The sequence below is a fragment of the Xiphophorus hellerii genome, chromosome 20 (assembly GCF_003331165.1).
Source record: "Xiphophorus hellerii strain 12219 chromosome 20, Xiphophorus_hellerii-4.1, whole genome shotgun sequence".
Classification (NCBI taxonomy): Eukaryota; Metazoa; Chordata; class Actinopteri; order Cyprinodontiformes; family Poeciliidae; genus Xiphophorus; species Xiphophorus hellerii.
Genome location: NC_045691.1, coordinates 1,614,092 through 1,626,185, shown reverse-complemented (window position 1 = coordinate 1,626,185; position 12,094 = coordinate 1,614,092). Strand labels below are relative to the sequence as shown.

Here is a 12,094-nt window from a genome sequence, read left to right as displayed (position 1 = left end):
CAAGTTTTTACAAACAGTTTTTGAGTCATAATCTACCATATGCTGAAATATCAACAAGTTTTCATACACATTTGTACTTTACCTAGTTAAAAGTACAATTAAAAAGACAAAAATTTACTCTAGTTAAAGTAAAAGTTACTTTAAAAGTTACTGGAGTAAAAGTATTTCTTTTGAAAAATACTTAAAATATTGAAGGTAAAAGTACTTGCTGAATGTATTCCCTAATGCAAAGGTCTATATCACTAATTGTGCCAATCTATACATATTTTATTCAATATATAATTAGTGTTGCGCCATTTTAGTGAAGTATCCTGTAGCTAACACATGTTTTTATTGTGTTTGTTACACAGTTTACACTTTTACTTTTGATTCTGAGCATGAGAATTTGAGGGATGACCTGCAGATTTATGTATTTTTAATTAATTTTGTTTTTATTCAAATAAAACAATTAAAAAAAATGCAGTCCCTTTTCATATAAAATAGGTGCAGTAGTTTTCTTTTTATTTGTTAATCTCCTATTCAGTGACAAGTGGATAATTTTTTCTCAGAAATGACAAGCATACAAAAAACTACGATAGTATTTTGGTGAGAAATCATTTTGTTAGTTATTTTCTGCGTCCACAGTGAATTTAAGTGGGAGAGTTTTTGTCACAGTTATTAAAGGGACGTTGTCATCAGATTGCTTAAAAGTAATTAGGAATTTTATTTCATTTAAATCTAAAACCTTGTTAGTTTAAGGTAGTCTTTCTCAAACTGTGGTTGTTCGCGGTCGCCCCCTTCCGGTCCACAAGGTACTGCACCGTTTATTTGGCGTGACGTCACCGCAAAGAGCGACGCGTACAGCTACAATCCCTACGGAAGGATTGTGTTTATTAATAATAATAATAATGGATAAGTGGCTTAAAACCGGGTCGCTCAAAAGAAAAGCCGAAGATTTCAGTGGAAAGGAAACAAGGCGAGGATCGGAGGAAGTTTAGTTTTACCTGCTGCTCAGAGATTCGATTCTTTTGAACGGTCTCCAGAGAGAACTGTTCTCATTAACTGTTCATTACAGGCCCGGCTGTCAGTATTTAACTGATAAAGAAATATTGGTAAATGTGTGAAATAAATGAAAATTTAAAAATATTTAAATAAACTATTATTATTATTATTATTATTAATTTATTTATTTATTTTCTATATTTAATTTTAGAAACTTCATCCTTTAGAAGTCAAGTCTAGGTAACAAATAGAATCAAATGAAAAATTATAACAATAAAAAAGTTTAATTAATAACATTAACAAAAACAGTAATGTATTTCATTTTTGCAGGAATAACAAACATTGCATTTATATTTTCAAATAAAAGAAATAATTTTATATACAGTTTAAAATCTCATTTTAGCACTGAAACTATACTATGATTGCTTACGGTTAGCATTAACAATCAGCAACACAAAACTGTCATAAACTCAAGTTACTTCTTCTGTCAGCTTTAATTTGACCAGATAATATGGATTAGTGGAAAAAAGAAAAGACTTAAATAAACTTGAACTGTGTCAGAATAAAGCTTTTCATTTACAGGATTCAAATCTTGACTGGCTATTTACAGAGCAATGAAAGAGTTCAGTTTAATTAACTAATTAACGCTGAATAAAAGTCGTTTTTTTAAAAAAAAAGCTGAAAAGGTTTTCAGGAGCAACATACTTATTTCACTTAAAACACAGGAAAAATATGTTATGAATACACAATGTAATCAGCCAATAGAACTAATTCTTTTTAAAATTAATATCATAGAATTATTACTTTAAAACAACTTTTCTTGCTGAAAAGCTAGTTTTGTCTTATTTCAAGTGTACTAAGATATTAAAACTACAGCTAGACAATAAATCAATAACAATGTATTTCACGATAGACATGTGATCAATATCAATAAAAAGTAAATCTGATATGATAGAATATTCATTATAGATTGTTCACTGAACACCGATCCAGAACCGCACAGCATTCTGGGAGATTTAAACAAAGCAAAGATGTTAGCTGCTTAACTTTTCACTGCTAGCTAAGCTAGGTTGGTGGCATCAGCGAACTCTCTCACTCTTTGGGTACCTATAGCAACTCACTCATCATTTGGTTACCTAGCAACAGCTTGTTGAGTAACTTGTGCAGCAGCAATTTAAAAGTTTGGCCTCATAACTGCTTAAAAATAAAAAACAACATTCAGTGAAAACTGGATAAAACAGGAAATATCACACCACCAGTTTGGCAGCATTTAAGATATTTAAAACCAAAAACAAACATCAATAATGATCTATATTGACTGATATGAAACAGTTATATACTGATATGTTTTTCATGCTTCATCCTACTGTAATGAAGTAAAGTTGCTTGTTTTTTTTTGTTTTGTTTTTTTTACACCCAATTTCTACACTATAAAAACACAAAATTGTGAATTTTTTTAGATTCTAGTACAAATATGTTATTACACCTTTAATAAGACAAATCTAACTTACAACTAACTTTTTACCAAGATATATTACCTTTATTAAGTCAATACTGATTGAAGTATTGACTTGGAACTAGTACTTTTTCATCAATATTAAGGAATTATTGACTCATATCTTGCTGTAACGTTGCTTATTAATTAGTTTTGTCTTATTTCAAGTGTGATATGACGTTTGCATTAGAAATAGACCCAAATACTCGGTAAGATTCTGTGTTTTTGCAGTGAAGTAAAGCCAGTTCAGCTAGTTTTCAAGGTATTTTCATGGCTAATTTATCTGATGTACTTTACCTGGAGGTTCGTAAGTCGGGGAGGTAGATTTTTTTTCTGTGCTTACCTGACTCCTCAGCCTAACAAGCACAAGCCTCTTTAGAAAAAACCCAGCAGGCTTCAATTAAATCGTAAACTCTCCTCTCTGTTGCTCTCCAGCTGCTTTTCTCTCAGGGTGGTCAAATTAACTTTACTCTATGCTCACATTTAATAGCATCGCCGCAGAAAGCAAACCTGTAGAGTGCGAGCATGAAAAACAAACGTGGGATTGAACAACAATAGGTAGAGCCAGGAGGAGGGGGCTGTAAATGTGGAACCACTTAAGGTCCGAGCGCGCTCGCCCTGCAAAGGGTTAAAGATGGCGATGGGATAAGTGGAGCTCGTTTATCCCAAATTTGACAGTGGTAGTTAAATGTTGAGTTTTCCCTCCAACCTGGCAGTCTGGACGAGGCTTTCTGCTCCCCTCAGCCTCCCTGGTGCTGCGCTCGTTTACGACCGTCTGTCTTCTCTAAATCAAATCCGAGAAACGGAGGACGATTCCGCAAGATTATCTCCTCAGCTTCACCTCCATCCATCCCACCATTCCTTCAGCTTTCTCACAGCCGTTCGCCTCTCCTCTCCTCCTCCCCACCAACGCTCCGCTTCGTCTTTCACTGTGGAGCTAAATTTCCCAACCTGCCGTCCCTGGGATCCCCACAGATGTCCGGAGCCTGGCGCTGAAGCGGGCGCTCGCCAGTAGCCCAGATGCATCTGCGACTCTTTGCCTTTGGGATGACCTTGCTTTGTGAGGTGATCAGGATGGGATCGGGCGTCACGCAGAAGCGAAGCGGTGAGTAGACGTCCAAGACGACCAGAAAACCACAACTGGCTTCCTAATTAATGAGTTATTATGAAGGATAAAGTTTAATATGTAATATTTGGCAAATGGACATGAAGGAAAAAAGAAAATGTTACTTCATAAGGTAGGTTGAAGTATTTTTGTCTAGTTTGTAGTTTAAGTTGTCATCTGTCATGATAACAAATGTTTCTGGACGATAAATTGTCCCGGAAGTCAAGTAATGCAAGAAGACATTATCAAAATTCAATAAACTTTAAGCTCTAATGAACTTTTAACACTGGAACTGGAAGACATTTTAAATAAAAATAAAATAAAAAACAGCAGAAAAAACAAATCAAATACATTATGAAGTGTTTAAAAACAAAATTGTCCTTTAAAAAAGATTTAGTTGAGGCCAAAGCCCCGGAATGCAGACTTATCATCCAGTTTTTAGTAAAAGGAGAGAAAAGAGAAAAACAATGAATTATGCAAATGGAAAATATTAAGCTTATTTTAATTTATCATGCAATTAATTGATTAATTACAACAGGCTGAGTTCAAATATCTCAGTCCACTTTAAACAAGATTAAACTAACTTACAAGCAACTTTTCAGCAAGAAATAGGAGCTTGTTCCAGTTTACTTATAAAATGTGAAAAATGTTATAAATGAAATAATCTGCCAGTGGTACCAGAACGTTTTATCAATATTAAGGGATTATTAACTTAAAACAAGCTCCTATTTCCTGCTGAAAAGTAACTTGTAAGTTAGTTTTGTCTTATTTGAAGCGTAATAAGATATTTGCATTAGAGGGTAGACCAACAAAACTTTGATTTTGTGTTTATTCTGTATTTTCATAAAACCCAAGGTCACTTCACATCTATCTACAGCTAACTTGGGATAAAAATCTGAATTTGTGCTATTTTTTCTCAAAAAACGTTCAACCTGAGCTGTCGCTCAATGTGCAGCTGGTTTCTCCAACACATTTAGAAGGTTTAGATTTGTCTCCAATGATTCTGCTTTTTGAAATCGCTGCAGCCAGACAGGTATGTGGCGACCCTGGCGCTCACCAGCGACCTGCATTTCCTCAAGAATTTGGCAATAATGGAGGAGAATCCTGTCCCAATCACACAATCTGTCGACCTGAAAACGCCTCCATAAAACCACAATTACCTCCATAATGTCATGCTAACTATTGTAAAATTAGACGATCGTTAAAAGTAAAAGCTGAAGGCACATGAAGGAGTCTAAAGGCAAACTGCAGCCATCTCTTCACTGCAAAAACACAAAACCTTAACATCTACTGTTGTGCAAATATTTTATTAAATGTAAAATAAAATACAACTAACACACAAGCAACTTTCTAGCAACATATAGGAGTTTGTTTAAGTCGATAATTTATAAATATTGATAGAAAAGAACTACTTCCACTGGATTAGTTCACTTATAACAAAACATTTTTCATTTTTCCTTCTTATAAGTGAAATAAACAACATATTTGCATATTTGAATCTAAACCAAAAACACTTGGTAAGATTTTGCAGTGTTCACAAACAACAGATTTACATTGGTTTACGTTTTCCCTCTCCGTCATCTGCGCCTGACATTTTCTACTTTTCATCGTCTGCTCGGGTTGCCCATCTGGACCTGGTTCCTCTTTTCTTGCCTCTTAAAACAGAAACGGAGCAACAGAAGCAGCAGGAGTTTTGTGTTTCAGTGTGAAAGCTGCAGTGCAGAGGTCAGAGAGAGCCGAGCCCATTATTCTGTCCATCAGGGCTGGCTCTCTGTTGCTATGGTTACTGTAGGTAATTGCGAGCATCTGTGGGCGTTTTTTAAAGAACAGGGAGGAAACACGGAGAAAAATAACTGAAACTGTAGACAAAGTGTTTCCAGTGGGCTGCTTTAACTTTCACTCTGCAAGATGTTAAAAAACATTTTTCTTCTAGTAGTTTCTGTAAAATGTTACTGTTTCCCAACAACAATTAACTGGACAAACATTACTGCTGTTTCTGCCATCCAAAATTTATACATAGACAATTTTGTGTATATATATATATATAATTTTTTTATATTATATATATATATATTTATATATATATTTATATATATGTATATATATATATAATTTTTTTATATTATATATTTATATATTTTTTATATTTATATATATATATATATATTTTATATTATATATATACATATATTTATATATTTTATATATATATATATATATATATATATATATATATATATATATATATATATATATATATACTGTATATAGGCTGTCAGAAACAGCAACAATGTCTGTCCACTATTTTCTTTTTCTAACTTTTTGCTCTTTACAAGAAAAAATATTTTTCATATATGTATATATATGAAATCATGTCCAGAGTTGGGTAGTAAAAAGTTACATTTACTTGAGTAACATTTTGGTTAAATTTCACCTTTACAAGTGTTTTTGTTCTGTGCTTTTTACTTTTATGTCATTAATTTTATTGTGAAGTACTGTTACTTTTACTCGAGTACAATTTCTGGATACTCATTGTGAGTAATTTCACTAGACCAGACAGTTTTATTTTTTTGTTAAAGTCTCATAAGTTTTATATTTATAAATCTTTTTATTTTGCCTTATTGTGTAATGATGTTATTCATGTTAATTATTTTTCTTTTAGGACCTTTAGCTTTATATTTTGGTCTGTCAGATGATATAGTTTTTAAAATATTAAATTATTGATGTTTTGATCAGTTACCCAGTACTTGAGGCACCTTTTTACCAAATGCCTTTTTACTCTTACTTGAGTGATTAAATATTAAATATCTTAGGTTTGAAATAGTAAATTTATGCTGTTAATTCGGGAAAAGTCAAATCTTTCTTTAAAATTGTATGACTTTTTGACATTTTTTTTCTTGTAAATATGTAAAATTATTCTCAATTTTGTTTTGTTTCTTGGCAAAAATTGAGTTCCTGGTGGCTTATTTTTACTTTCTGACCCTAAATATTCAATTGTTGTAGAGTTTAAACTTTATATTAATTTGAAAATAAAGGGTGTTTATTAATTACTATTTTTTAAGCTGTTGATTTGATCAAAATATGTATAACACAAATTAACTTTTAAACAAGGTTGATGTAAAATTTGATTTATCCATCCATCCATTTTCTGTTCACCCTTGTCCCTAATGGGGTCGGGAGGGTTGCTGGTGCCTCTCCAGCTACGTTCCAGGCGGGAGGCGGGGTTCACCCTGGACAGGTCGCCAGTCTGTCGCAGGGCAACACAAAGACATACAGGACAAACAACCATTCACACACACACTCACCCCTAGGGAGAATTTAGAGAGACCAATTAACCTAACAGTCATGTTTTTGGACTGTGGGAGGAAGCCGGAGTACCCGGAGAGAACCCACGCATGCACAGGGAGAACATGCAAACTCCATGCAGAAAGACCCCGGCCGGGAATCGAACCCAGGACCTTCTTGCTGCAAGGCAACAGTGCTACCAACTGCGCCACTGTGCAGCAATTTGATTTATTCGGAAGGAAATCAGAAAGACGGTATCGCCATAAAAACGTTTTTTTTTCAAATATAATGAAAATGATCAGAGATATGTGTTCACTTCCAAAAGTTAATTTACACGAATAAAAAACTGTATACTTTGAAAACAAACAAAATCAATACAATTATTGAATAATATAACGACGGAATACGCTATTTGCAATTAATCTGGTATTTTGAGCTTGAACAGTTTTAATATTTAGATGCGGAACTAAATGCGCAATGCAACGTTCTGCAGGGAAACTTTATAAAGTGACACCAAAACACAAAAGAGAGGATTCCGGCTTATTCATAAATTTGATATTTGGGGACATTAAAGTCCCTTGTGCTGCAACAGTGGAGAAAGAAGGCGAACCGAACCAGATTTTCACTGAATAACTCAGTAACTCAAGCTGAATGTAAGTATGACAGGAACTGAAGAAAATCAGCTTCCGGTAGCGGCCGGTCAACGGTACATAGCTGACCGCATAGACATAATATATGGATAGACGCCTCATGGGCCGCTCTCGCCTATTGGAGCTGACGAGATTTAGGGCGGCCATCTTGGAGCGGTATACCACTCCACTCAGCCTTATATATTTGGTAGGCACAATAAAGGATCAGCGCATTTAATAGATCATAACACGCTGAATAGTAATCACATTGTCACATAATTAAATTTTAGGCATACAGCTATTAAAATTGCATGTATAGGAACGTATAATTTAGCATATTTAAATAATTTTGGTGGAATACAATGTAAAGTATGACATGTTTTGCAAGATACAACCAAAGATGCAATTTATTCAGACACATTATGTATATATTCCGATAATCTCATATATACACACATACACACATGCATACTTATCTGTTGTGACAGTATTTACATATTCATTACATTTTTACACAATCTAATAGCCTTATACATACACACACATATATATATATATATAAAAAGTGACTTTGCTGTGGTCTTTGCCCTCTTCTCTCTGGCCATGGTGTTTTTCTTGTCCCGCTCCAGATATTCCACTCTTGCCAACGCTCTCTTATGTTTTGCAGTGACAGCGGTAAGAGAAGCTGGCAAAGCATAGCAATGATCCTAAAGACAGAGAGATGGACATCACCCATCACTTAGACATCACTATGGCACACTTTCTTTCAGACGACAGCAGCACTGTGTGTGTCTTCAACTATGTTGGTTTTATTTGTTTTATTTGTGAGAACATTCAACATGAGGGTTAGAAAATAATTTAGATTTTAATATGATCTTGACCATTATGATATGATATTTACAATAGAAAAAATACTCACATCATTAGACTGAGGTTGCAGGTCTGAACTACAAGTTTCTGGGTCATCTTGAGAGGCCACATACTCACTACTTTGGGCTTTTGTGGAGGTTATTGTAGTTCTGTAGTTTTCAACCTTAAATGTAAAAACCTTATGAATATGGACTTCACAGTATATACTACCTGTACATAAACACACATATATCCCTTAAGGCTAACATTATGCACATTTATGAATGCTAATGAACTTTTAATAATGCACCTACTCTTTGAAGGTGAACTGGGAAGCTGAAAATTGATGGTATCACATCAGCTCTCAGTCTGACAATCTGACCTGTTTTGTCAAAATCCTCCGTTTTGAAATGCTCACTGCATAGTACAGATGAATCACTTGCAGTGAATCCATCCCTCCTCAAAGCTATTTCCCACCTCTTCCTCCTCTCTTTATCTTTTGGAAACCTTTAAAACAAAAACGTGATATCTGGGAGTGTGTACACAAAAACATTGTCCGAATGAGGTCCATGTTATTTGCAACGGTTGAAACTAAGGAGCCTTGTTGCCTGCTTAAGCTGAGCATTCAGAAAAACGTTACACTCACTATTTTTGATCTTCATATTTTAAAGAACATAAAACTCCAAATTTGATTAAAATTTGTTGATAATGATAATTAAACAAAGCTACTGAAATTGTGAGTAGGCCTGTTTGAAACATATTCCTGTCATCAAATCTCCGGCTGAAGACCGATAGCTAACATTTGCTGTCATTTCGCTGGTGGGCATAAATACAGTACAGTAATATTACATTCACAACATACTAACAATAATATGTCATTCTTACTTGTGAAAAGTTATCCCCCGGTCCCTGACATCAACAGTTCGTAGATTTAAACACGAATAAGCCGAGCAGAACTGAGGCATCTTCTGTTGTTTTGGTTCAGCAAAGTACGAGGGTATACCGCTCTAAGATGGCCGCCGTATTTCCTGCGCCGGAGCGGCCAATGCGGCGTCTACCCTTATATTATGTCTATGGCTGACCGGGCTAGCGTAGCGCCTGGTCAACCCGAACTCCGTGAAGGAGGTTTTCCCAACAGCTGTGCATGCTGCATTCAGGTGCAACTGGGACAAAATACCTAAACACGCTTTAGGCATTTTTATTTTAAAATTTCAAAACGTTAACATTGAACGTTGTATTTTTTTATTTTAAAATTTAAAAACGTTAACATTGAACGTTGTATTTTTTTATTTTAAAATTTAAAAACGTTAACATTGAACGTTGTATTTTTTATTTTAAAATTTAAAAACGTTAACATTGAACGTTGTATTTTTTTATTTTAAAATTTCAAAACGTTAACATTGAACGTTGTATTTTTTTATTTTAAAATTTCAAAACGTTAACATTGAACGTTGTATTTTTTCTATTTTAAAATTTAAAAACGTTAACATTGAACGTTGTATTTTTTTATTTTAAAATTTCAAAACGTTAACATTGAACGTTGTATTTTTTTATTTTAAAATTTCAAAACGTTAACATTGAACGTTGTATTTTTTTATTTTAAAATTTCAAAACGTTAACATTGAACGTTGTATTTTTTCTATTTTAAAATTTAAAAACGTTAACATTGAACGTTGTATTTTTTTATTTTAAAATTTAAAAACGTTAACATTGAACGTTGTATTTTTTTATTTTAAAATTTAAAAACGTTAACATTGAACGTTGTATTTTTTTATTTTAAAATTTAAAAACGTTAACACTGAACATTGTATTATTTTTTTATTTATAGCGAGACATTATTCCCATGTTTAAAGTAAAAAAAAAAAAACGTGGCATTTGAAACAAGTACTACTTTTGACTATTTTATGAAATCGTTGACTTTATATCTTGATGAAAAGTTAGTTGTTAGTTTTGTCTTATTTCAAGCGCACTCAGATATTTATACTAAATGAAAGCAAAAACACATTAAATATTAAAATATTAACTCTAACCTGGTTAAATAACTTTACATTAATGAAAACAGTTTAAGCTGTTCTCCTGAGGTAATTAAACTAATTTAGAAAAAGCCTTAAATGCCACCCACAGGAATTTCACATTTCTTTCCACTCTGACATTATGCTAGCTCCTGAAAAGCAGCAAACTGCGAAAACTCACATTTATTGATAATTATTGTTAAATCGGGTGCATTTAATCAGCAGTTGCTGGCTCCTTTTTTCCCTTGTTAATTCCATCAGCTTTTTCCATGTAAGCATGAGTTTTTACTGGCCTTTCATCTAAATTAATCCCAAAACACGATTTTAAATCTGCACCTGAAGGGCTAAAAAATTGTTTTCAGTAAAGAAACATTCCTAACCCGACTGGCATTAATTGCCTGCAGTTGCAGAAAGGCTATTAAAGACAAAGGACACACACAAGACACACACAGTGAGTATTATTTTAACACGGCAAGGCAGCTGGCACCTTTTTCTTGTTAATACACGCGTCCTGATGCATTGTGGGAATTCTGCTCTAACGACTGCTGATTGATGTCACAGACAGTCTGACCTGAAAGTAAATTAACACTTTTAGCAGCGTGACAGAGGAGGGTGAACCCATCAAAACTCTCATTAAGTAAACTGTTTGCAATCTGTGAAATATTTGGTTGTGGCGCTCCAGTGAATTCAGTTTCAGGTTAAAATTCCTTCCTGTTTTCCCGAAACACTGACTGAGCTCGTTACACATGGAGCTTGTTAAAATAAAACACACGCACTCAAGAAGAAGAAAAAAAAAGGCCCAGGGTAATCCCATGCAAGTTCAAAGGTCACGGTTTTACGCTACCTAAACCTGCAGCTCCTCTGAAAGTCTGTTAAGTCTGCAGATCCGTAGCACATGTGTGTGGAGCGGCGTTTTAGACGGCCGGGCGGGTTGAGACCTCAGCGGTTGTTCTGGGGGAAAATCCGCCATGAACTCTGAACTCCTTCAACAGATCCGTCATCTTTTTGAGCCCAGATTATTTAAACACGATGACTAACGCAGAGTATCCTAAAGTAATTACAGATCTGCATGAAACTTTTGAGTCGTTTCCAAATGGTTTGGAGAATTTGCCGTTTCTCAGTCATTTGGCATCCTTCTTAGTCAAAACTGAAAAAAACAACAAAAAAACCTACATTTTTATCTTCAGTTATATTGTTGCAAGCGCTCTATTAGAAATATATCACTTCTGTTTGATTTTCTTAACCAATAAAACCCAGAGGATCAATTTTACGGCACACAAAGATGCAGTTCCTCAACGATTTATTTGCTGTATTCTGTTTTCAGTTCCTTTGTCTTAAAATGGTTAGTTCTCTTCTAAACTGCTTTGTACATAAACCTGGACACTGCAAAAACACAAAGTCTAAAACAATGGTGCACTTTAATTAAGACAAAACTAACTTACTAGTAACTTTTTAGCAAGATAAAGAGCTTTACTTAGGTCAATAATTCCTTCATATTGATTTTTAAAAAATACTATTTCCACTGGCAGATTTTTTTTCACTTATAACAAGATATTTTCCCCATATTATAAGTGAAATAATCTGCCAGTGGAACTAGTATTTTTTCAAAAATATTAAGGAATTATTGACATAAAATGAGCTCCTTTTTTTTGCTACAAAGTTGCTTGTAAGTTAGTTTTGTCTTAATTCAAATGTACTGAGATATTTGCACTAGAAATTAGACCAAAAATACTCTGTA

General features: G+C 33.8%; 1 protein-coding gene across 1 annotated transcript in view; it reads left to right on the top strand.

Moving 5' to 3' along the window:
- Nucleotides 1-2,645: 2,645 nt before the first annotated feature.
- Nucleotides 2,646-12,094, top strand: part of rspo4 (R-spondin 4) — a 41,435-nt gene continuing 31,986 nt past the window's right edge. Inside the window, exon 1 of the mRNA XM_032549468.1 lies at nt 2,646-3,581. Within this exon, the coding sequence (XP_032405359.1) occupies nt 3,497-3,581 (85 nt within the window). The 5' untranslated portion in view covers nt 2,646-3,496. The remainder of the gene's footprint in view (nt 3,582-12,094) is intronic.